The following is a 27660-nucleotide window of genomic DNA, read 5'->3' on the forward strand; positions in this document are numbered from 1 at the left end:
TCCTAAACAGAGTAAGTCAGTTCAGTTCAGTTCAATTGCTCAGTCGTGTCTGACTCTTTGTGACCCCATGGACTGCAGCACACCAGGCCTCCCTGTCCATCACCAACTTCCGGAGTTTACTCAAACTCATGTCCATTGAGTCCCTGATGTCATCCGACCCTCTCACCCTCTGTCGTCCTCTTCTCCTCCTGCCTTCAATCTTTTCCAGCATCAGGGTCTTTTCCAATGAGTCAACTCTTCGCATGAGGTGGCCTAAGTATTGGAGTTTCAGCTTCAGCATCAGTCCTTCCAGTGAACACCCAGGACTGACCTCCTTTAGGATGGACTGGTTGGGTGTCCTTGCAGTCCAAGGGACTCTCAAGAGTCTTCTCCAACACCACAGTTCAAAGCATCAATTTTTCGGTGCTCAGCTTTCTTTATAGCCCAACTCTCACATCCATACATGACTATTGGAAAAACCATGGCCTTGACTAGACAGACCCTTGTTGGCAAAGCAATGTCTCTGCTTTTTAATACGCTGTCTAGGTTGGTCAGAAGTTTTCTTCCAAGGAGCATACGTCAAGAAAAGCAAAAAGCATCCAAACTGGAGAGAAAAAGGTAAAATTGTCTCTGTTTGCAGTGACAGAATTTTACAGACAAAAAAATCCTAAAGAAGAAAATTCGGCCATTAGTGACAACATAGATGAACTTGAAGGACATTAAGCTAAGTGAAAGAAGTCAGGCACAGAAAGACAAATACTGCATGATCTCAGTTATATTTGGAATCTAAAAAAGTCAAACTCATAGATGCAGAGATTAGAATGGCAGTTGCCAGGGGCTAGGGATGGGGCGAATAGGGAAATGTCAGTCAAAGAACTCTAAAGTTCAGAATTTCTGGGCATCTAATATACAATTTTGAGATTGTAGTCAATATAATACCATATTATATAATTGAAATTTTCTGAGAGACCTTAAATGTTCTCACCACACAACACACAAAAAAATGATAACTATATGAGATGATGGATATGTTCATCAGCTTGATCATGGTAATCATTTCACAACATATGCATCTATCAAAACTTCACATTGTATACCACAAATATATACAATTTTTATTTGTTAATTACATCTCAATAAAACTGGCAAAAAATTCCAGCAAGTTTTTTCATAGATATAGTCAAGATTATTCTAAAATTTAGAGGAAAAGACAAAGAGCTAGAATAGCTAACTTATTTTGAAAAAGAAAAGAAAGTGGGAAGAAGCAGTCTGCCAGAATTCAATTTTTATTTATATAGCTGCAGTAATCAAGACTGTGGGATACTGGCAGAGGGAGATGCACAGAGAGCAAATGAACATAACTGAGAACTTAGAAATAGATCCACACAAATACACCAAACTGATTTTTGACACAGGTGCAAAAACGCAAGGAAAGAAAGACAGCATTTTAAACAAGTGGTTCTGGAGCCACTGGACATCCATAACCAAACATTAACCCCAATTTAAAAGGTTTGTAAGTATCGCACCTTGTATAACAAGTATCACACTGTCCTTGATAAAATGGGCTAATGATTAGGTCATATGAGGACATTTCTGCAAGGCAGTATGTTTTTTCAACTTTTTACTTTATATATTAGAGTATTGCTCAGTCATGTCCAATTCTTTGTGACCCCATGGACTGTAGCCCACGGACTCCTCTGTCCATGGGAATTCTCCAGGCAAGAATACTAGAGTGGGTTGCCATTTCCTTGTCTAGATTTCCCTACCCAGGGATCGAACCCATATCTCCTGCATCTCCTATCATGTCAGGCAGATTCTTTATCACTGAGTATAGGTGATTAACAATGTTGCATTAGTTTTAGGTGTACAGAAAAGTGATTCAGTTATACATATACAAGCATCTCTTCATTTTCAAATCCTTTTCCCATTTAGGTTGTTACATAATATTGAGTAGAGTTCAGTACTGTGCTATACAGTAGGTCCTTGTTGGTTATCCATTTAAAATATAGCAACATGTACATGTCAATCCCAAATTCTCTAATTATCCCTTTCCCCTACTCTTCCCCAAGTAACCATTTTTAGAGAGATATTTGCTTAACTTGGGTGTCTAGGTAAAGCAAGTGAGAAACAAAATCTCACAGTCTAACCCTGATCAATAATTTGTAAAGACAGGTGGTGACAGGAGTAAATACTTAAGTTCCAATCAATCTTTGAAAGGTATGAAATGGAGCATTCTGTGCATAATGTAGAAAATCAAGATGTGTTGTGAGGTTGCTAATGAATGTTTCTGTCACTCATGAATTAGATGATACTTAAAATATACTAAGGTGGTGGGTTAGGCGTGTGAAGTAAAGAGCAGTTGCATTCTAGACTCATTCTCAGGGCTGATAAGCTATTGAGCAAGAAGAAAAACAATATAGTCCTCACTATGCCATGCTTCCCAGGGTACCCTTACACAGCACAGAACAAAAAGCTCCCCCCACGTGAAAAAGTCAGGCAGAGAGGTGGACAGCTGTCTTAGATCAGATTCCACAGAAGCATGACCAGAGACAGATTATTGTTGAAGTGATGTGAAGGAATCCTCCTTTTGAGTTCTTGCTTTTCACTATCATATTAAGCTTGCTACATATTGGCACAGTCACAATTTCTGAATGAACTCCCAAGAGGCAAGTTAGTGTGTTGAATTATAGCCCAGCTGTGTCATGGTTCCCAAGGCCTCCCGTGACACTCTATCTCCCTCCTCCAGCACACATCCTAGACTCCCTTTCTTTGAATATCTGCTACCTGATGCTATAAACCTCCTCTCTGAGTTCCTGGTCACCATACATTCCTCAGGCCAGTGACTGCTCTTGCTGTTTTATTGGGCAAGTTATAACCAGCCATGGAGCACCAAGAGATGCCCCTGTGGACTGTCTGAGTGCCAAACGTATTTTTCCCTCTTCCACTATGTACCCAGAATCTTATCTCCTTGTAGTTACTATAGTCAATAATCCCTGCCAGCATGGTAGAGCCTTTCAGGGCCTGCTGGTCTCCCAGCCTGAGGAGTTCTAAGTAACTAGGTGGTATAGTCTTTGGTTTCTGGGGACTCTCGTTGCCCACTCCCCACCCCCTTGCAGAAGTAGGACCTATAGATCCACAGAGCCTGACCTTGGAAGGATGGAAAACACAAATTCCCCAGCCGAAGCTCTTGGAGTGACATTGAGTCAGCCAGTTCTATTTCTTGCCTCTTGTTTCCTGACCTGTGTAATTTAGGGTACCATACAATGGCCACTGGCTCTGAAAAGCACACTGTATTCTGAAGGGTGGTGCTCCACTCTCACAATATATTCCTACCAGTAGGTGTCTCAGCTGCCCCTTCAGGAGACTTTTCCAAAGCTCTTTCAAGCCAGCAGCCTCATGAACATATAGAATGTGATAGAACCACCAGGTCCCACAGTCATGTACCCACTGCCTCAGTTCCTTGGCTGTACAGTGGGCTGCTCATTAAGGTCATGGTCCCAGTCTACTCAGATGTCTATGACAAAATACCATATGGTAACTCATTCTCTATTGTAGATGGCATGGCCTTGGTCCAGAATCCTAGGGATCTGTGCCATGACTCTCGTGTTGGAGGCTGTCATAGACTTCACACTGTTTCTTTCTGTGTTGTATCTATCTCTACTACCTACTGTGGGACCTGCCAAGTCATATAGCCCAAGCACGAGAAGGATTACTTGTACTACGGTCTATTCTTACTGTAGAGCCCATTCTTGTTCTGGGCTCTAGAAGATTCCCATCTCAATGAATGAAGTCAGAACAATCTTCCCAAGTACGGGACATGTTGCCTTCAAAACTTGAACAGACCCACCAAGCATAATGCTTCTTTCTTATTGTAGACATCTAAGCTTCCCAAGTGGCTCAGTGGTAAAGAATCTGCCTGCAATGCAGGAGACACAGGAGACAAGGGTTCAATCCCTGGGTCAGGAAGATCCCCTGAAGAAGGAAATGGCAACCCACTCTAGTATTCTTGCCTGGAATATCCTGTGGACAGAGGAGCCTGGAGGGCTACAGTCCATGGGTTGCAAAGAATCAGACATGACTGAGCACAGCCACACACAAGGTACAATAATTTTGTCCTTTGCATGAGATGTCCTGGCTTTCCCCAAGCAATTGGACCCCTAGATATTCCACATATTTAGCAATACTTTGAGCCTTTGTTGAATCTATCTCTCACCATCCGGAGTTCCTATGTCAAACCATAGCCTCCAAAGCACTTTCCCCTTCTTGCTCATCAAGTTCTTATTGCTTGTTACGTGATGTCATCAATATGGTGAACCGATATGATTTTCTGTGGAATGTTTAAATGGTCTAGGTCCCTTTCAACTATATCATAACACACAGCAAGAGAATTAATAGAGTCCTGGGTCAAGACCATAAATGCATTTAGTCATCCATTCCATATAGATGTGAACTGAAGGATGTTGAAGAGAATCCACTTCCCAGCCAAGGTTTATGTGCTGGTGGATGTAATCTGCTCTAGTAAAGAGACCACAGCAAACACTGCAGGTTCCGCGGGTTGTAACTTGGTTCAGTTAACAGGAATCCATCATAATTTGCCATGATCCTTCTTGGTTTTTAAGGAGACAAACTTGTAAATTGAATAGGTATGAGTGGGCACCTATACCTCAAAGTCCTTTACAGGGGCACTAACCTCTGCCGTTTCCCTTGGATGCAATGTTGGTTTTCATTTACGGTCTATTCTGAAAGAGGTGGTTTCAAGGACTTCTACAATACTTACTACTGGTTAAAAAAAAAAAAAAAAAACTGACATGAGAATTCTTCCAGTTGCCAAGTATAGCATTTCCAATTGTACATTTAAAAATTAGCAAGACTTCTCTGGAGGTCCAGTGGTTAAGACTCCACACATCCACTGCAGAGGGTGCAGGTTCAATCCCTGGTCAGGGAACTAAGATTCCACATGTCACACGGTGCAGCCAAAAGTTTTAAAGAAGAAAAAAGAAATTAGAGCACATGGGCCATTTATCACTTGGCCTATATATTTCCCTTCCCTCCCCTAACCTAGCAGCCATATTATTTGGAAGGGGTTCCTGGGAATCAGCAACATTTTGGGCCTTATCAAATTTCCCTTGAAGGTATTTCTGCATACCGCTGTCTTCCCATGTATTTTGTGTCTGGAGACTCGTTTTCTATTAGCCGTCTCCAAAGATCCATATGGTCAGCACCAGCCCCAGGCTGTCGCTGTTGCCCATTGCACTAATTCTGACTACCTTGCTTGTGATTGCTAAGTGTTGCCATCTGGCCTTGGCATTTATTGGCCACAGCCACCCTGGTCGAGAATGAGGGGCATAAATAACATCCTGGCCTAAGTGGGGCTCATTTGGCTGAGGACCATTTTCTGGAAAAGGAGGATGCTATTAACTGCAAATCCTGAGGCATGAAAACTCTGGACAAGTGAAGGGGTCTGGGCCGGCTTCCACAGCGTCCACAACTATAATATTTGGCACCAGGACAGTAACTAGTGAAGCATCCAGGCACCCCACTGGCCTGGGAGTTCTGTCCCTTCCCCACACCACCTGCTCCAGACAGAACTGCCAACACACGCTCATCAGAGACTTCAGGGCAGGCAGAGCGCTTATGAGTTCCTCAAGCATGAGGCTGGAAAAACAAGCAGACCAGCATCAAGGGATTACCTGTGAAGACAGGCTTGCTTGGGCTGTTCAAAGAGAAAAGACAAATATAGTATTCAGATGGTGGTTTACAAGGGCTGAAATCAATGGAAATTCTATGCCTCTTGGTACATTTGAACATCATCATGGACTCACTAGGCTCTCTGGGACTCTTTCCTGTGAGAACAAGCTGGGACCTGGCATGGAGCAGCTCATAAACCTAAGATTTTGAGGCCTAAGTCACCCTCTGCTAAACAATATTCAATTCTCAAAAGAAGCTTTCTAATGCTTTGTCTTTAAATGCAGGTGTTGTTAAAACTTGATCTAATTGTGAAACTCCTGTATCTGTCACACCTGAGTATGTGTCAGTTTAAAAACTAGAAAAATTTCCCCTTACTCATAAAGATGGAATTATTAATATTTTTCCTATAGTGAATATACTTTGATGAAATCAAATTCATCACACGGTATGACAAAGGATTTCGTGCTTGTCATTAAAACTTAAGACATTCCGAAATTTCTGGAAGACATCGATGGTTCAGGGAGACTAAACAGGATATTTGAAATGGAGGTTTACAGTCAGCAGATTTACATGGTAGAATGATGGTCATGAATCTCTGGACCTGCATATATTGTACAAAAAGGAGTTAAGGTTGGAGGTTGTATTCAGGTTGTTAAAATAGAGAAGGTTGTCTGCATTAGGTGGGCTGAATGCAATCACAGGGGTCCTTAAAAGAGCCAGTGGGGAAAGGGTCTCTCACTAGAGAGACCAGAAGCAGAGAGATACAATGTTGCCACTTTGAAGATGCAGGAAGATATCCAAGAAGCAAACAATGTGGGTGACCTGGAGAGAGCAAGGAAATACATTCAACACATTTTTAAGCTGCTACATTTGCAGTGGTACAGCAGCAACATAAAACTAATGCAAGATTGTTCTGGAAATCAAGAACATGCTATATTGATGCCTTTGGATAATCCCTTTGGTCTAGAATAATTTTTTACTGCTTCTGTGTGGGAGCATAGACAGACTTGCTGGTAGCAGATAGAGGAAAAAGAGGATGAGACTCAGCATGTAAAGTGAAAATTTGGAGGGAGGGAGGAAAAAAAATAAAACACTTTGTGTATACAGCAGTCAAGGAGGTGTTAAGTTCAACACAAACTAACCTCCTTTCATCAGTGGATCAGAATAAAGGCGATTTATGATGCTACTTCAATATTTTCATTGTCCCTTTTTCACGAACATATCTTATGTGTTTTAAGGAGCTTATGTGCTACTGGTTGTAATTTTTGTAATCTGCAGATTTTTAAGATTCTCTAAACAAGATGTGGGTACATAACAATGACGAGTTAAATTGTTTGCATCAACAATTTTGAAAAGTATAAATATATCTGCATTGAGAAAACCTGTCAGCTGAAGACCACTGGAGAAGGCCACCTGAGTTATTGTTGAAATAGATTTCTCAATAAAATTCTTTTATTTAAAAATCGTCTAGAAGCAATTATTTTGAAGATGCCACCAGAGGGCGCCCTAATCTTTGTAGACGATAAAAGCCCAGCCACGCAATACTTCCCAGGGAACTTTTATTTTGACCAAGCAACATTGCAGGGCAGAAAACGAACAGGAACAGAACATTTCCACTGTTTCCCATGTCATTTTACTAGACATATTTTCTTCTGTTTTTATTTTTATCTGAAAAGTCATCCTCAAACACAGAAAGTAGGAGAAATGAGTCATGCCTCTTTTTTTTCAGTTTGTTCCAAGAGGGGAGATGAGAGTACAATGAGATTGAAGGTATCGTTTTGACATTAACATTTGCCCCCAAACATCATGCAGTGCAAAAAGTCACATCCGCATCATGCAAGGACATTAAAGGACATGGTGGAATAAAATCCTGGGCTTTATGATGAGATGTTCATCATCTCCCTGGGGCAGGCGTCCCCTTTTGGATTCAAGGTAAAGAAATATCAAAACAGGGCAGCGAAGTCTTCTCACAGCACGAGAAACAGAAGTATTATTCAAAATGTAGAATCCATTTCTTCTTCGTTTTCTCTGTGGTCTGTGGTGATGTGTGCAAGGGTGAAGATGTAGAGAAGGCTTCCTGTCTCACAACACATAGAAACGAGATCGTTTTCTTGTTCACTGAGACAGCAGCTCTGGGTGCTAGAGGAATGACTGATCCACCTCAGTCCATTTCCTATGAGTTGTTAAAATCTAGTTTTGGGGGCTTCCATTTTTGTGACATATTACAAAACCCTAGGTAGGCAGTCACTCCACATTTCTAGGACTCTATTTCTCTTATATATAACTATACTCCCCCCCTCAAAAAAAAAATTGGATGGTGAAGCCAATTGGAAAACCCCAATCAAATATCAAATATTAGACCGAAGAGGAGATCCATCCTCAAACTTCATTTAGACACGGCAGCTTTGCAACACAGAATGACTATTGGGTGGCCCCCTTCTGCACCTAAATTACTCACTCAATCTTCTGTGGACTTCATCAAAATATTATCTTTCAATTGGAATATCATACAAAGAGGTATATGTCCATAAATTTACATATGGCTGGAACTGGTACAGCACCTCTCCTCAAAAGACTTTTAAGTGTCTGGTTCACCTCTGTGATACTGCTTGTGATTTAGAGGCTGTCTGAGGAAATTAGCATAATTACATAAAAAAGAACTCAGAGGAACTTAAGGTCCTAACCCTTAATCGCTAAGCTCAGTGTCTGGTATCTCCTGACACATTTTAAAAAGGAAAAATAAACAGATCTCTTTCATCCAAGGATCTCACAGCTCCTACCAAGCAGTGTAATTTACGGAAGGAAGGAAAGGAAGCAGGATGATAAGTTATGCCCCAATCCACAGCCAGCCCAGCTGCAGAGCAGTACAGGAGGAACGGTAAACTTTCAGGCCACGAGGAAGAGACTGTACTCAAGAAACAGGGGCCCTCAGGTTTTTGGTGGATGACCTCCGAGAAGCCACCATGGCCCTGTGCCCATGGCAGTGCAAGGGCACGTACAGTCAAGTTCACCTGCTGGTCCCCACACCACTGCACAAGGCAGAGATGGAGGGAGACTCACGTCCTGGCCACACCACGTGGGGGTCTCCCCAAGGCACTCATCCTGGGCCAGAAGGAAGAACGATAATCCACAGCCATCCCCAATATTACAGAGACCCCTCCAGAGGGGTAGGGGGAACTTGAAATACATCCATTTGCAAACTACTACAAAGTGCTACTTAAATCTAAGGCACCATCGTTTCACCTTGACCTCTGACTCCAGCACAACCGCTTGCCCAGGCTTGCTTCCTGCAGTCTTCACCATAGTGTGCTTTAGAGTCTTTGTCCAAGGCTGTAGGCCTGGGGTGTGACACAGAGACCGTGACACAACTAAGGATTGCTCAAAGCAACAGACGTCCTCCATGTGAGGGACACAACTCAGCAGATCCTGCAGTGGGCCAATCAGTGAGAGCGTCACATCCCGCACCAGGCAAACAGTGGAGGGAGCAGCCCCCGACCCACAACAACCCGAGAGGAGTCCAAGCCAGATCCTAGGCCACGCCAGGTGCCGCGGGTTCAGACCCGGTTATGCTCAGAGCTTCTCCACTTCCTGAGTGGTCATGGTGGTGTGCCGTTCCACAGCGCTTGACCACAGATCTCTTTTATCCAAGGATCTCACAGCTCCTAACAAGCAGTGTACTTTACAGAAGGAAGGAAAGGAAGCAGAATGATAAGTTACACCCCAATCCACAGCCAGCCCAGCAGCAGATCAGTATGGGAGGAACAGTAAACTTTGAAAACAGCAATGGGTGTAGAAATCTCCCCTTAGACCCACATGAAATGGCCCCAAATCCATTTCAGAGATGGTCCAGTCCTCGGGAATAAATCGGAAGTAATCCAATTTTCTCAGTATCCCTCAGATCAGAAAAAAATGGCTTCAGGCCCAGAGACTTACTGGCGTTACTTCTGAAGAAAGTCACCCCCCTCTTCTTACTTCTCTTGCCCTCCTCTTCAACCACAGCTGAAGGTGGGAACTCAGAGCTGCAGCCCCCACTACTTCCTAGCACAGCAGAACACAGAGCGAACACATCCCCAGAAGGGAAGTCACAAGTGAGCAAGTGAGTCTGGTCTAGAAGAGCTGGGCGCAAAATCCTGCAACTCAATTTTAACTTTCATGGGGGGTTCTGCAACTGTTTCAACTAACAAAGCAAAAACGTGTCAACTGACTTCACCTTGAAAAGTAACTGAAAGACAAGTCATCTCACAGATCTATTTTGCCTTTAAACTGGAGTGGTACCTGCTACTGCTGCTAAATCACTTCAGTCGTCTCCGACTCTGTGCAACCCCGTAGATGGCAGCCCACCAGGCTCCGTCGTCCCTGGGATTCTCCAGGCAAGAACACTGGAGTGGGTTGCCATTTCCTTTTCCAATGCATGAAAGTGAAAAATGAAAGTGAAGCCGCTCAGTTGTGTCCAACCCTCAGCGACCCCATGGACTGCAGCCTTCCAGGCTCCTCCATCCATAGGATTTTCCAGGCAAGAGCACTGGAGTGGGGTGCCATTGCCTTCTCCGGGAGCGGTATCAAGCGCTTCTCCATCAAGCGGTATGGACTTGAAAAGGTCAGTTACATGTATATTAACAAAAAATCACAGTAAAGCATTAGAATATATCTGCAAGCTGTTGAAGCACTTCCACCTGGGGAAAACTGGTTTGACGTTTATAGGGTGGTGCTGGAAACTAAAGAGAAATAAGGCAGAAGAACATATATCATAATATCCTTTCCTCCATGATTATTTCAGCTTTTCTCACCACTTTGTTTCCATTGCAAACCCTGAACAATCCACCTTCTGATTACAGGAAGAATTTGACCTGTATGCAGGTCAAGAAGCAACAGTTAGAACCAGACGTGAAACAACGGGCTGGTTCCAAACTAGGAAAGAAGTACATCAAGGCTGTGTATTGTCATCCTGCTTATTTAACTTATATGCAGAGTCATCATGCGAAATGCCAGGCTGGATGAAGCACAAGCTGGAATCAAGATTGCCAGGAGAAATATCAATAACCTCAGATACCCAGATGACACCACCCTTATGGCAGAAAGCAAAGAGGAACTAAAGAGCCTCTTGATGAAAGTGAAAAGGGAGAGTGAAAAAGCTGGCTTAAAACTCAACATCCAAAAAAACGAAGATCATGGCGTCTGGGCCCATCACATCATGGCAAATAGAGGGGGAAATGGGGAAGCAATGGAAACAGGAAGAATCAGATGCTGCTAATTATAGGCAGAATCAATGATAATTTCTAGAGTAAAGAGGATGAAACACCAGGCTTCAAACCAGAAGCTTCAGGGTCCAGCCTGAGGACCTGAATGGTTCCTTCTCTCAGGGTTACCAGTTCTACCTGGGGCAACAGCACCTAAATGCTCACTGGGTCACACTGACCAGCTTGGCCTTTATCTCTCAGAAGCTTCTAGTATTACAACGTGCTTTTTGTTTGGTTTAAAGTTGTTTTTTGTTTACAAAGTATTGAGACCTCTTAGTAAAGCTTAGGGAAAATTTCAACAACTATTTCCATTTAGTTTGCAGATAAAATTCAGAGGTGGGGGGTGGGTATTTCCATTTGAATGTCAAGCCACACACTCTGACACTACAAACCCAATGAGGTTGTGTTGACAATTTGCTCGAGGTCAGGCTGAAATGGGTCTCTGATGTGGTTATTCTTATGGAGAGAAGTATTCATGGTGATTAGTGAGTGGAGACTTGCCTCTGTTTCTCTAATAAAATGAGTTTCCTTTAAGGGTATTAGCCTAATAGTCTTCAGAAGACTGCATTAGTTGTGCTTCATTTGATTTAGGATGTGTGGGCATAAATGGCATAAACCTTAACGTGTATTTACTAGAAGGGATGATGTAAAAGGAAAGTCCTTTTCTGGTTAGGAGAATGGTTTACAACAGATAGAAACCTAAGCATTCTGGTGACAGAGACAGAAGCAGAGAGAAAAGCCAGAAAATAAAGATTATTATTAGCAATGCATGCCCTACATTTATCCCACAAGATTTCCTGAGCATTCCTCAGATATTATAGTGCAATATCATAACTCCAATGTACCCATAGTATTTCTATTTTTCTCAAGCAAAAAGTATATACTTTGAAATATATACTGAACAAAACATACCATAGTATATAGCCTCTTGTAAGACATTAGTAATCTAAACTTCTATAAATATCTTTAAATAACAAACATATTATAGATAGCTATTCACATAGGACACAGTGACACATAACCATACAAAAATAAAACAATCATCTTTTAACTCTTTTTTTTTTTTTTTGGAGTAAATTTCAGACACCAGAATCACCTTGTCAATACGGATCCTGGGGATCGCGGATACACATTTATTTATTTAATGGCCATGTTGTGCTTTTTGTGGGATCTTAATTCCCCAACCAGGGGTTGAACCTGGGCCCTCGGCACTGCGAGCATGGAGTCCTAACCACTGAACCACCAGGGAACTCCCTGGATGTACATTTATACCATGCATAGCTACCGCACCCAAGGGCCATGGCGGGAAACATTCCTCGCTGGATGTATTACTACATCCTGGTTCAGAAAAGCTTAGGTTGGAATAGAGGTGTCCGAGTGTGATGAGAGAGTTGTCTTTAGCTGTTCCGTGGAAAGGACACATGAATCAGGTCCCCGACCCCAACCCAGACAAAGTGTGAAAATATGAAGCTGTCCTTTGAATGAGTGGAATACAGAACACGTCTCTTTCTTGAGTGTTCCCATACAGCATTTGCTACGAAGCATTTCTCAACACGTGGGAAAGGCACCAGCGTTCTGGGTCAAAGGCAAGGGATTTGGGCTCCACGATGCCACATCTGTGCTGCTCCGGGCGCTCTGTGGAAAGCATTCCTCCACTCAAAAGGTGATTTGGGGATCCACGATGCCACATCTGTCCTGCTCTGGGTGCTCTGTGGAAAGCATTCCTCCACTCAAAAGGTGATTTGGGGATCCACGATGCCACATCTGTCCTGCTCCGGGCGCTCTGTAGAAAGCATTCCTCCACTCAAAAGGTGATTTGGGGAACTCAGCTACCCAACCAGATGGAATATGTACATTCTTCTTTTGGAAACTGAATATTTCTATGAAGAAGTATCCCTGGTCAAAAGTGATCTTTTGCCCGTGGAATGCTGTCCTTCTCTTGAGAACAAGAAACAAAAAATATGGTTTGCATATCCCACCTAGAACCCAGCATGGTCAGGGGTCCCAGAAGGAACACAGACACTGTTTTCTCAGCTGAACTCCATCCCTCCAGTACGATGGGAGCACTGGAATTGGTGAGGCAGCATCATCGTTTGTTTCCATCCCAACCGCATCCCTCCAGGAGGAGCTGGTGTTTCCAGGAACTGGGTTTCAGTTTTCCTTTACAAGGAAAAATGTTAAGCTCTCGCAACGTCTTGAAGAGTTGCCTGAGGGGTAAGACAGGAGGGGAGAGCATCCTGGCTGGTTCTCAAATTGAATTTTCAAGGCAGGCAGAGGAAGGTGGTTTCTGGGGGGAGCCTTCAGAGGCAGACGTGGGGGTTCGCCTCTGCTGATGTTGCTGATAGATGTCCTGGATCAGCAGGGTGTTCATGAGCTTCCACTCCCTATATTTTCTGGCTGTCAGCTTCGGATCATCCAGCAGCTGGTTAATCATGGCCAGGTCGTGTTCTTTACACTGTCCAAGTAGGAAAATAAAAAGAGACACAGAGAGAGAGGAGGGTGAGATGTGATAGCTATCTTAACTTCAATAAACCATCTTTAGCCTTTTGCAAATAAATGCACATATACCTTGACTGTAAAATTATCAAAGTGTTTTTACACACTAATATTCAAATTTCTACAACAATCCTAAGAGACATGGCAGGACACCCGCCCTTTGTGCTTAGATAAGCTAAGCACAAAGAGGTAAACATCCCACACAAGGCTTGGGGGAAGAACTGGACACAAAACCAAGGTCTCCTATGTCTCCTATGTTCCTGATTAATCCAGTATTCCACATCACAGTCATATTTCTATCTCAGTGTGAGCTTTATTCCTCCTGGGATGGATAACTGTATAACCATGTTGTTGACCACACAGTACTTATCCTAAGACATAAGACAGTACAAAATGTCTCTTTTTTTATTTTCTATTAAATTGTATTAATTTTAAATAAATTTCACACATTTATTTAATGTATACAGACTAAACAGGTAGGCTATCTTTTTATTCAAAGAAGATATCATTAAACTTCCATACAAACAATGCGTATTTCAATGACGCCAATAATCTATTCATATCATTTCACCCTGCCTCCTCCGCAACCAGTGACACACATTTCTGAAATGTCTGTCTCAGGTCAGGGGACTTTTCTATAGTCAAGGAATGGAATGAGACATAAGACATATCAGTTTCCACATTAAAAAAAAAATAAAAGATTTCTCAGCCTACATATTTATCACAAACCTATTCCTGCTTCCTCCATCTCTGTGACCGTAATCCCAATTTGGGATATAAAGTCTCACCTATCACCCTTAATCTGCTGCTACAGCCTACCAGGTGAGGTTCCTGCCCCCAGTCCCCACTTTGTATCCACCCTCTGTCCAACAGTCCAGGGAGTCCCCCTGAAATTCTGAGTCCTCTTAACGGTTCCCCTTCTCACCCAAGTTTCCACGGACATGAGCCCATTTGTTGATTCTCCACTTGCTTTTTCCTTTCCTCTCTAGGAGTATTGACATGGGTTTTCTCCCCCATACAATGCTGCTTCACCACCCCAGGACATGTCACACAGAGGACCTTCTACACCCTTCTTCACCTGCTGTTGCTGCTGATAAGTCGCTTCAGTCGTGTCCGACTCTGCACGACCCCATAGACGGCAGCCCACCACGTTCTTCCATCCCTAGGATTCCCCAGGCAAGAATACTGGAGCAGGTTGCTATTTCCTTCTCCAATGCACGCATGCATGCTAAGTCGCTTCAGTCGTGTCTGACTCTGTGCAACCCTATGGACAGCAGCCCACCAGGCTCCTCTGTCCACAGGATTTTCTAGGCAAGAATACTGGAGTGGGTTGCCATTTCCTTCTCCACTTCTTCACCTAGTGGATTCTAATTCCTAGAGTGATTTTCATATGGAATATTTCCCAATCTCCCTCTCTCTCTCTTTTGTTTTTTAATGGATTTTACTACAGCTCATGAATGTACATTCACTTCAGGCAGAGGACCTCCTTCACCTAGTCGACTCTAATTCATACCTAGAGTGATTTTCACATGGAACATTGGCCAATCTCTTTTTTTTTTTTAATGGATTTTACTACCGCTCATAAATGTACATTCACTTCGGGTATCATGCTCTCCAAAAAACTGAACCCCCAGATTGAACTGAGAAGATTTTTTCATGCTTGCATGCCTTCCAATGCTTGGAACCCTCTTAGAACTTACCACATCACACTTAGATGTTCATGGGTCTGTCACGTCGTCTATTCTAAAGCTTCTTAAGGAAAGCGACAAGGAACATATTTTATTCATTCCTGCATTCCCCAAATCTCACACAGTGCTGAGGGCCAGATAGACATTCAGTTATGAACTATCTCTGCTAATCTGGGGCAGGATGTGCATAGGTAAGCATTCACTGCTGTGCTTACTGGTCCAAGTTCAAATGCATGACCACTGCCATTAAGTGGACTTGCACGACTATTCAGTAACTGTGTTTTCTCATCCCTTTTTTCTCCCACTCCCCTAAATGACTATTTCAGAGTTTCTCATTTCTGCTCAGATCTCCTCCCCAATCCTCCCCTGTAGCTGAGGACCCTGCTCTTTATTTTTTTGAGGAAATGGAAACAATCAGAAGAGTAGTTCTCCCAAGCTCCTATTGCCTTCTATCTACATCAGCACAAGTACATGCTGCCTTCCTTCCTGTTCACTTGGGTGAAATGTCTGTGCTTCCAGCAAAGACCCATCTCTCTACTTGTAAAAGCATGTTCTTTCGTACATTTAGGAAATTTTCTCCAGCAATTCTCACCCCTTTCCTGTGACTCATCAGTTTCCCATCTGCAGGTGATCATTCTCACTGGCGTACTCATATGCTCTTATTTATCATACAAGCCCTTCCTTGACCCCCTTCTCTGCTTCCAATGTCCTTGTGCCTCCTCTTTTAGACCCACTGGCACATGAATGTATTGTTTGTGCTCTACATTCAGCTTTAACTTATGCTTTATTTGGAGTGTTTTATTATATTTTCTTGTCTTCTTCTTTTCCTGTTTCTAAATTGACTGGAGTAACATGCATTTCAAGGGAAAAGGTTCACACACATAGTAATCTGAGTAGTGAGATTTATCATTTTGAATCACAAAAGCAAGGGTGTGGTGATAAACGGAGGTTAAAAGATACTTTGGGGTTTCAGGAAGGAGAGAAAAACTGTGCAGAAGGAAAGTAACCAAAGAGGAATACCCAGGAGGTTGGCCAAGACCAAGAAACAGAGGAAAGAAAGGTTAGTAAGTAAAGTGGGTAACTAGGAAGGACTGCCAGAAAGTCAAGCAAAGCCAAGGCAGTTTTCTCTCTGAGTCCAACATCAACACTTCAGAAAACAATCTTTCCCACCCAAAAATATGCTTCTATTCTCTAGTCTTACCATAGCACTATGGTAAGTAGTCACTTAAGGAGTTTCACTTCGTTCTTAAGAAATCTTGATATCTGTCCAGAGAGTGATCCTAATATGCTATTGAAGAAATTATTAATTAAGATCTTGGCAAATCAACAAAATTTGGAAAACTGATTTTTTCAAGGCAAAAATGAATTCACCACCCCTCTAAAGGGGATAAAAGGTTTTAGGAAAGGATCTCTTCAACTTTGGGCTAACACTTCTCATACGGTTTCTAGCTCTAAATAATTCAAATTTCTTCCCATTCAGCTCAAGTCTGTGTTAGTTCCTTTATGGATAAAAGAAAAAAACTGTAGATAAGAATAGAGAGGAAGGAAATTAGCAAAACAATAAAACTCTCTGAGCTCCTTCCTAGACTTGGCAACCCAGGGTCAAGAGCATCAGGCAAAAAGCCCTGCTTCTCCCCTGTAGAGCAAGAGGCTTGCTGAATGCTTTGAACTACTTTTACAACATCCTTCTGGTTTTCTGGCAGGCAGGGTCTGATAGAGTTCTGAAAAATATCATCCTTTCATTTTTTTACTCCAACTATTCAGTGCATGGTTTGTATCAAGACCTAAGCATTGGAAATGGATTCTATCAGAGCAGTTGGGCAAAGAAAGGTCTGTTCCCCTTCAGATACAAGTGAGGGTAGTTTTCGGAGAAAGTTTCAGTTGGACTCATTAATCATTTCATTAATCATTCATTTAAAAATAAAGACAGGCTTAGCCAAAAGTCAGGGAAGGTGGAGCTCTCGGAGACTCTTAAAGATCTAAAGATCTCTAGTGTGCGACACAATAGTTTGCTCAACTTCCTAAAAGAATTTCTATAGAGAGTATTCATTCCAATACAATCCCCGTGCAAGAATTTTTCTTTATTTCTGGAATGTGCCTACACTACTATAAACATTATTATTAAAATAGTTTGCTTGCTTCTGCATGAAACTGTTCTTTTTTTTGGCTTGTCCACACTCCAGCTTTGAAGTATTTTTTTATATATTTATATTGCAATGTAATATACACAGAGCAAAATGTACATATAAAGTCTGTGCTTAATAAAATCATCACAAAAAGAGCACATTTGTGTAACCACTGTCACAGTCAAGGAAAGACTCTTATCTGGCACTTCAAAAGCTTTACTGTGGTCCTACTCAGTATATATCCTCACCTTTTCCTCAAAGGTGACCACTATCCTAACAGCTTGAGTTTTAAAGACAGAACTCCCCTGGTGGTGGAGTGGTTAAGAATCCCCCTGACAATGCAGGGGACATGGGTTCAGTCTCTGGTCCAGGAAGATCCCACATGGCCCAGGACAACTAAGCCCATGTGCGGCAACTACTGAGCCCTAGAGCCTGAGAGCTACAACTACTGAACCTGTGTGCTGCACCTAATAAAGCCCACACGTCCGGAGCCCATGCTCCACAGCAAGAAAAGTCACTGTGATGAGAAGCCTATGCACGGCAACTTGAGAGTAGCCTACATGCAGCAATGGAGACCTAGTGTAGCCAATAAATAAATGGAAAAAAAATGTTAAGATAGTTAAAAGAAAATTATTCTGATAGCTTTCTGACATGAATAAGCATGCATGTACCAAATGATCATTCTCTAATGAAGAGGCTGATTTTTTTTTTTTTCCAACAAGGTCAATTTCTACGTCATCCTGCCCTCTGACCTCGTAGGAGGTTCACAGAAATACACAACGTGGAATCTATCTCATCAGCCCCAGCCTAAGGGATCTGTGGAAAGGCCTTCTTTTCAGTGATGTTCAGAGAGTGCAGCTGGGTGGGGCAGACAGCCCCTGAAATGATCCAGCATTCCTTGCTCCCTGGGATTCATGCCCTTCTGTAATTCTCCTTCTTGACTGTAGGGAGGCTGACCTAGCGATTTGCTTCTAATGAATAGAACGCTGTAAAAGCAATGTCACGTCTCTCCTGAGGCTGGGGTATGATCCACCCTGCTTGCTCACTCTCCCCACCTTACTCGCTCTGCAGGAAGTCAGCTCTTACTTTGAGAGCTGCTCTATGAAAAGACCCACATGGGAAGGAACTGGGGTGGCCTCCAGCCCATAGACAGTGAACAAATGAACAACTGAGACCGTCAGTCCAGCAACCTGTAAGGAACTGAACTCTGCTGTGAAAAAGCTTAGAAGCACACCTTCCCACAGTGGAGGACTGTGGATAGCCCCAGCTGGTGCCTGGATTATAGCCTCATGAGGGACATGGAAGCAGAAACACTGAACCAGGCCACACCCAAAGTCCTGACTCCCAGAAACTGTGAGACAATAAATGTCTAGTACCTGGAGCTGCTATGTTTGTGGGTATTTTTGTCACCTAGTTAGTAATTACTAAAACCTGGGAAGAAAAGAAAAATCTGTTGGATTCATCAATTCTGTGGCTATAGTGCCTGAAGAACAAGAGGTCACAGAGAACCACAACTCTGCAAATATTGAGTTGGCCAAAAAAGTTCATTCGGGTTTTTCAGTAACATCCTAAGAAAAACCCAATGAAATTTTTGGCCAACCCATGATGACAGATTATGTTTGATTTTGAAAGGAGTGCTAGTGATGTTTTTCATCATTAAATGCTAAGGAAATTTCTCCACATTTGGGTTTTCTTTCTATAAATAAAATGTACCTTTGCCTTTTATTTTTCAGCTTCATTTTAGCAAGGTTTTTAGGGTGCTTAAGTTTTCTATAGATGAACAGGGACATCTGACTAAGAGTTACTCAGTCATCTTTGGTAGCCTTGTCTTTTTGCTTGCTGACATTTCTTCCCGGAAAGGGATTCACATTCATATGATACAAAAGGACATGTACAAAACGGAATTAAATTTCAGGTCTGTCAAGGCTTTTCAGAATCTATAAATCTTCTGCTAATTCAGAACTATTTTACAAACTCTTCTGGCCTCCCCTTGTTTGTACTGTTGTCTAAATGTGAAACCAGGATGCTCTTGCTACAGAGAACCCTTTCAGTTACAGGAGGCCCTAGAAATAGCTCCAGTACATCCTGTACACTAACCCTTATTCTCATGATGAAATCCCCTGCTACCAGGAAGTATCTCTTTCCCACTGCCCAGCTCTCATGGTGTTTTGTAGCTTCAAATCCAACAGCTTGAAGTCTCTTAAGTCTTTGCTGTCTCTAAAATGTAGACATTTTCTTCTGGATATAGTACAGAAGAATGGCCTCCTCTCATGAATCAGGTGAAATCCCAAGATCTTATTAAATATTACTGTGTACTCCTGCCAGTTAAGTATCTCAGACTCTCTCTAACATTTATTATTCCAGGTAGAAGGGTACAAAAACAAATTACACATGATCCTTGCCATCTCGAAGCTTAATATTTGAGATTTTATGCCAGAGTGAATGGAAAAATCAAGGCCTATTGTAAAAACCACATTCCCTAGGGCTTTAGGAATGTCAAGGGTCAACTCACCCTACAGAGACTGTATTGGCTTTACTGCCTTTCCCCACCCTCTAGCCACATAAACACACGTGGTTAGCATGGATTGTTCCACAAAACCAGCATTTTCTCACCCCACATCCACAGAGTTCATCCACAATCTGGAATTTCTTACCTTTAATGTGCTATTCAAAGTTCGTATTTTGTGGAGTTTCTCATTTATGGATGGATTCTTGCACCGCTTGACAAAGGACTTTCTCAGCTCCTTTTTGGTTGAAGGTCGTCGGTCCCCAAGAGGAGACAGACTAGCTTGCTCTAACGATTTGTAGAGCTTCTCCATTTCATCATCTTCGGAGGCTTTTGTCTCTTCTATTAAAATAAAAACATAACAATACGCCCAGTTAATCAAGGACAGAACATTTGACACTGTGGTCCTAAAACAAGATCCTCCTGACACCTTCATCTTAGACTTCCAGGCTCCACAATGGTGAGACGTACATTTGTCACAACAGCCCATGTTCCCTTTGAAGGCTCTAGGGCAGGATCTGCTCCAAGCCTCTCCCCCAGCTTTTGACGGTTCCTTGGCTGTGGCAGCAGGACTCTTATCTTGACTTGGTGTCTTATGGTGTGCACGTCTGTGTGTCCCAATATCCCCTTCTATAGACACCAGTCATATTGATTAGGGGGACATCAATCTCTGATTTAGATGATATTTGGGTGAGACTCAGAGTCAACTTAGAGTTGATATTGGAATGGATTCAGACTTTTGGAGATGTTGAGATGAATTCAGTTAGGACTTCAACCCAGGGATTTTGGAAGGACAAAACTGAACCCATCACAGTACACCCTCTGTGCTGTGTGCTCAGTTGCATCCGACTCTTAGTGGCCCCATGGACTGTAGCTCACCAGGATCCTCTGTCCATGGAATTTTTCAGGCAAGAATACTAGATTGGGTTGCCATTTTCTTCTCTAGGGGATCTTCCCCACACAGGGCTTGAACCTGTATCTCTTGCATCTCCTGCCCTGGCAGGCAAGTTCTTTACCACTTGCACTACCTGGAAGTATATACCCCGTAACCTCCCAAAATTCATGTCCCTCTCACAGGTGAAATACATTCATTCATCCTAACATCGCCACAAGTCTTAACCCATTCCAACATCGACTTTAAGTCTGAAACTCTAAGTCAACTCTAAGTCTCGTCCAAACACCATCTAAATCAGAGATTAGTGGGACTCAGGGGAAGATTCATCCTAGGGAAAAATTCCTCTCCACCTGTGAACATGTGAAACCAAACAAGTTCTCTGCTTCTCAAATACAGTGGTGGGAGAGGAAAACCTTTGCAAACCAATATACACCCTAAATAATGAGAACCATTGTCCCAGACTCCTTTTTAATGTCCTTCCTAGAACCGCCCTTTGAAAGAAGGAATCTGCCTGTGGTCTGTGGCTTTGAGCAGATAATAATCATTTCTCATGCCACACACCCCCATTCTCTTCCTTAACCACACCTCGCCAGCCTCAGCCCAAATGCTTCCATTGGAGTGATTCTCCCGGGTATCCAGAGGGACCCTATATATTTAGGCAGTCCCATCGTGCTAGCCACAGTCACTGATCTAGGGATGCATACGGGTCTCAGATCAGGCCCACGGGGCCAAAGAGACTCAATTCTGAGACTTCGGTTTGGAGTATCAGGGAATCAATCTCCTTGTTTTCCTAAACTGAGCAATGTGATGATATGACCTGGAAGATTCCAGGAATCATGCCAAGAGTCATGAAAATGGAGCCAATCCATAGGATACAATTAAGACATGGATCTTGGTGATACTGTTAATGTCATCTGAGCCCCTGGGAGCCAATCCATTGCCTTTGTTAAGGTATTCTGGATGTTGTCTTCAGTCATACGCAACTGAAAGAGTCTCGAATGATATAGAAATTTACTCAAAGAAAATCATCTCCTGTCGCTGCTTTAATTTCTTACTAAGAACTTCAGTCCATTATTCACTTTGGTCTCTGAAAAGTCTTGGGAAAGATAGACAATAAGACTTTTTTTCTACCATGCAGTCCTTAGTTTTTTCTACACATGCAGGAATCATGAGATTTGGTTCCTGTCCTGAGAACAAGATTGACAGAGGATCATAGAGAAAGCATGGCCTTAGGAGAACTAAAAAACAGTCTCTCCAAAGGGGATAAAAAAGTCATACCATAGTCGTATAGGAGCATCAAAATTAAGCACACTCACTTCCTTCACAGTTTACTCTTGTAAGATTAAGTGTCTTTAGGCAATGTTTTTTCCCCCTTCTACTACCAGAAAGTCCATAAGCATGCATAGTACTCTTTCATGAAATGGAGAGAAAAGATGTTGGGTTAACTTTGCAATTAAATTATAGTACTGGTCAATAAACTTCTTTGTTTTCTATCAAAACAATATCAAAAAAAAGGGGGAAATATTCAAAACTACATTCGAACACAGACTTTTTGGCTCAGTTGGTGCAGATATCAAAAGTAGGCTTTTGTCAATAAGCACATGAAAGGATGCTCAGTATCATTAGTCATTAGAGAAATGCAAATCCAAACCACAATGAGATACTGTGTCACACTCACCAGGATGGCTAAATTAAAAAGGACATAAGTGTGGTGAAACCAGAACATTAAAGTCCTTGGTGGGAATGTAAAATGGACCCCACTTTAGGAAACAATCTGGCAGTTTCTCAAAATTCTAACTGTAGACTTATCATGTGTGTGTGCTAAATCGCTTCAGTCATGTCTGACTCTTTGCAACCCTGTGGACTGTAGCCCACCAGGCTCTTCTGTCTACAGGATTCTCCAGGCAAGAATATTGGAACAGGTTGCCATGCCCTCCTCCAGGGATCTTCCTGACCCAGGGATCAAACCCATGTCTCCTGTGTCTCCTGCATTGCAAATAGATTCTTTACTGTGAGCCACCATATGACCCATCAATTCCATTTCTAACTATGTATTCAAGAAAATTAAAAACATACATTAACACAAAACTTGTGCATGAATGTCATGAAAGACACAAACAAAAGGTGCAACAGTGTAAATAAATGTTCATCGATTGCTGCAATATGGTACATGCAGGGAATGGAGTATTAGTCATTAAAAGAAATGAAGTACTAACACACACAAAAACATGGATGAACTGCAAAAAATTCTTTGAAGTAAAAGGAGCCAGTCACAAAAGGCACATACCATATTGTCCATTTATAATAAAATTTCCAGAACAAATCTATAGAGACAGAAAGTAGATTAGTGGTTGCCTGGGGCTGAGGAGGGGACAAGCAGGAATGACAGCTAATGCGTATGGGGTTTTCCTGTGTGTGATGTGACACACTTCACATCAGACTGTGGAGTTGCACAACTCTATGAATATATTAAAAACCACTGAACTGTTTTTTATATGTGAATTTTACAGTATGTGTAAGAAGCCAACTGCCGATGAGAAGAAGCAAGAGACACAGTTTCAGTCCCAGGGCCAGGAAGATCCCCTGGAGAAGGAAATGGCAACCCACCCTAGTATTCTTGCCTGAAAAATTTCATGGACAGAGGAGCCTGGTGGGCTACAGTGCATGTGGTCGCAAAGAGTCGGATACAACTGAGCAACTGAACAAGCATGCATACGTGAAATATATCTCAATAAAGCTGTTAAAAATTAGGCTTTAATAAGATTATCATGATAACTGATGACATCTGCATAGGAAAAATACTAAGCTTGGTAATAGTCCTGGAGTTAAGCTGGAGACATTAAAAAGTGTTAAGAAATTGAAATTAAAAGACATCTGACTCCTAGAGGGTAACATTAGCATTGAGGACTCCACGAGTTTTCAGTCCCACAAGATAACAGTAATTTTATACATCTTTTTTTTTTTTTTACAGATAGGCAGGCAGGACTCTACTTCAAATAAAGTCCGGATATATAGCTTTTATGGCTTCCCTGGTGGCTCAGACAGTAAAGAATCTGCCTGCAATGAAGGAGACCCAGGTTCAATCCCTGGATTGGGAAGATGCCCTGAAGAAGGGAATGGCTACCCACTCCAGTATTCTTGCCTGGGGAATTCCATGGATAGAGGAGCCTGGTGGGCTACAGTCCATGGAGTTGCAAAGAGTCAGACAGGACTGAGTGACTAACACTTTCACATAGCTTTTAATACCACAGTATTTTTAAAGTAATATATATTTAACAAATTTTAAGAAATCAGTGAAATAAGTATACAACAAAAATAAACAGAATGGTTACTTTCTCTGTGTGTACCAAGATGCTCAGTTGTGCTACTAAAGACTGTGATAGAAAATAAAATTATTTTTGACTAGCACGTTAATTTGTAATTATGTCAGAGTAAAATGATTATAAGATCTTATATCTAATTTGACAGACAGTAAATTGGGAAGGATGAAAATAAGCTTTAGGAGCTTGGAATAGCATGGCATAAAGTACATTCCCTAAATGAAAAAGAAGATGGCTTATTTGGATAATCTTATATTATTTAATATATTTTTATGAATATATATTACCTTTAAGTTTAAAAAAAAAAATCACAGATTATCTCCCTCTCCCCACCCACCCCAACATTCCCTTCTCTAAATTAAACTTCAGGGCACTACCCAGGAGGATGTGTGTGTGAGTCTGTGTGTGTGTGTGTGTGTGTGTGTGTGTGACTTGCTCCTCCTAGAAATAGTGGAACTTTCAAATTAACACGTAGGTACAGTGGACCTTTTGCCATTACAAAAAGTTAATACAATTTACCTAAAATATGACCAAACAATGTTCAAAAAACAAACACTTTCTCATTGGGATTCACTTAGAAATTGGAGATAGTAGTAAGGAGTGAGTATATTCAAAGAAAGTTTTAAGCTGCTGGAAAAATGGAGAAAAATTAATTCAAATTACCATTACCTTCTACCACTCATCTCCTTGTCCCTCCTCAAAAGAAACCTGAGTCTAGAAAACTATATGTCTGACCTCTGATTACCCGATTCCAGAATCACTCGCAAAGGTAAAGATGAGAAAATAATAATGATGATGTTAAGAGTCAAGAAAATACCCTGATGGCTTTTTTTGCATAATAATCTGTGGAATACACAACATATTACTAGATATTCAGGGGTAAGACCTGTGACCCAACCTTGTCCATGACCTAGATGGGGATTTTACTCTATTTTACTGTTGCTAATGGCTGGTGCGTAGGTCTTCACAGGACCATAAACAGAAAACCCAATAAAAATGGAAGCAGATGATAAGTAGGAGCATAGGACAAAAAAGGACCCAAAGGGTACAAGCATATCAAACACAGCTTGCACCTGACCTCAAAGCAGAAATGAAAGTCCTTACTAGTCATTACATGAAGACTAGCACTGGTTGGCTAACCTTACAGGGCTACCTCCACACCTTTCAAAGGTTTTTCAATAAAGTAGCATTTTTTTTAATCTCCTTTTCATCTTTTTTTTAATATAAATACTTTTCTAAATTCTAATTTCATATTAGAAAACACTAGATTATTCCCTTATTTTACCAGATTATAAAAAGAGCAAAATAACAAAAAAATGATTGGCAGGAAAGGCATTTGGTCTCTCTCCCACTGTAAACAGAAGCCAAGTTCATTATCTTCACCTCCTTTGTCTTCTGTGGCAAAATAAAATGAATTTTGTCTGACAATCAAGTGTTTCCCATGCAATTGCTCTCCTTCCTCTCAAGTGCATATTTTAGTTTTCTTACATAAAATAACAGGACTTTAATTTCCTTCTTCTCATAAGGCACACTGTAGTCTATCTCATCAAGCCTCACAAGTTCCTTGCCGAGGAAGATGAAAACTATTTTTATATTACAGATGAGAAAAAATGTAGAGATTCTTGAAAAACAGCACGCAATCTTTCCAAAATGTAAATCGATGCAAAATTAGGAACAAGAGTTCAGTTCCACGCTGTGCAGGCCTGTGCAATTCTCGATGAGTTTCCTCCAATTTTAATAAGCAATCACCTAGGGATCTTGTTAAAATGTGGCTTCTGATTCACTCCAGGACAGCAAGCACTGAGATTTAAATTTTTAACGAGCTCCTCGGTGATGTCAGAATGGCTGGTCCCTGGACATTCTTTGAGTAGCAAGGCTGGGTTGCTTCCCAACAGCTAGTCACACAGAACCTGTCTCAGTTCATTGGAAGAGAAAGGGGCTGAAATTACAATCAGAAAGTTGGGACTCATCCAGAAAGCAGCATCTCTTTCTCTGAGCCATAGCTTAATTTAAAAAAAAAAAAAATCTGGCTTGCTCAAAGGAGGATCCAAGAATCCTTGCTCTAAAGCATTAGTATCTCACACATTGAATTGGTAGGAATTTGAGGTCAATGTTAGCAACCCTTTACTTCTGTTAGACTCGCTCAGAATGTCTGAAGGGGTCAGACATAAAACATTCTCCAAACTTAGGTTAATAATCTAATGATTTAGACTCAAGAAAGGGATGATTATTTTTTGTTTTTTTTTAACAAGATCTTTCTTGTTGACATGAGCAAAAGACAAAACAACACTTCTAACTAATGGTTACTAGTTCCTTCCTTTCCAAGATGATGCCAAATGCATGCACTCTTCTCTTGCTTCCTCCCACATACTCAGCCTATTGTGTGCTTCTGATGGGACACACACGCTCCAGTAAGTCTGGAACTTGGTTGTCGAGAACACTGTATGAAGATTATCTCTTTAAACGCTGTACTGTCAACTTGGCCTCCCCCACTATCTTATTTTTGGCGCTTCCTTGTGCTTTCTAGACTGTGGGCTTTTTATTTTCTGTTCAGAACATAAAAGCCGACTTTAGGAGACAAGAGGGAAATTCACACGCCATATTTCAAATCAGAATTTGAAAGGAAAACTTTTTGAGGTTGGAAAAATCTAAATGCTCTCCCAAGGAAGATAGTCATTCCTAAATATGAAACACTTAAAAAAGTTTACGTAGAAAACAGTATTTCCTGTTTCATATGCAGTGTTCTAAGTACTTGAGAAAAGAAAGACTATGGAAGTTACTTGTTACCAAGAGAAGATATAACTACACAGTCATTTGGACATTCAGACTTTAAGACTTTACAAATGTCATTCACTTTAGCACCTGACGAGCTTCCCTGGTGGCTCAGTGGTAAAGAATCCTGCTCCAAATGTAGATGTGGGTTCAATCCCTGGGTCAGGAAGATCCCCTGGAGAAGGAAATGGCAATCTACTCCAGTATTCTTGCCTGGAGAATCCCAGGGACAGAGGAGCCTGGAAGGCTGTATAGTCCATGGGGTTTCAAAGAGCTGGACACGACTTAGTGACTAAACAACAATAGCACCTGATGCAAAGAGATTAAAAGCATTTTATAGGCTTCCTCTAGTTAATGATTCTGATGACTCTACATAATACAGTCAAATTTAGAATCATCAGATCAGATCAGTCACTCAGTCGTGTCCGACTCTTTGCGACCCCATGAATCGCAGCACGCCAGGCCTCCCTGTCCATCACCATCTCCCGGAGTTCACCCAGACTCATGTCCATCGAGTCTGTGATGCCATCCAGCCATCTCATCCTCTGTTGTCCCCTTCTCCTCTTGCCCCCAATCCCTCCCAACATCAGAGTCTTTTCCAATGAGTCAACTCTTTGCATGAGGTGGCCAAAGTACTGGAGTTTCAGCTTTAGCATCATCCCTTCCAAAGAAATCCCAGGGCTGATCTCCTTCAGAATGGACTGGTTGGATCTCCTTGCAGTCCAAGGGACTCTCAAGAGTCTTCTCCAACACCACAGTTCAAAAGCATCAATTCTTTGGCACTCAGCCTTCTTCACAGTCCAACTCTCACATCCATACATGACCAGAGGAAAAACCATAGCCTTGACTAGATGAACCTTTGTTGGCAAAGTAATGTCTCTGCTTTTCAATATGCTATCTATAATTTATGCAACTAAGATACATCTGGACAATTTATCTTACTCATAAGGATA

At 41.8% G+C, this 27660-nt stretch overlaps 1 protein-coding gene across 12 annotated transcripts in view; it reads right to left on the minus strand.

The window, feature by feature from the left end:
• Positions 1–7209: 7209 nt before the first annotated feature.
• IPCEF1 (interaction protein for cytohesin exchange factors 1) overlaps positions 7210–27660 on the minus strand; it is a 167893-nt gene continuing 147442 nt past the window's right edge. For all 12 annotated transcript variants that reach the window (XM_059889958.1, XM_024997091.2, XM_059889957.1 and 9 more), the window contains 2 exons: positions 19869–20062; positions 7210–13359 (listed from right to left, as the gene is read on the minus strand). In XM_059889958.1, the coding sequence (XP_059745941.1) occupies positions 13153–13359; positions 19869–20062 (401 nt within the window). In that variant the 3' untranslated portion in view covers positions 7210–13152. The remainder of the gene's footprint in view (positions 13360–19868; positions 20063–27660) is intronic.

This window comes from Bos taurus, chromosome 9 (assembly GCF_002263795.3).
Source record: "Bos taurus isolate L1 Dominette 01449 registration number 42190680 breed Hereford chromosome 9, ARS-UCD2.0, whole genome shotgun sequence".
Classification (NCBI taxonomy): Eukaryota; Metazoa; Chordata; class Mammalia; order Artiodactyla; family Bovidae; genus Bos; species Bos taurus.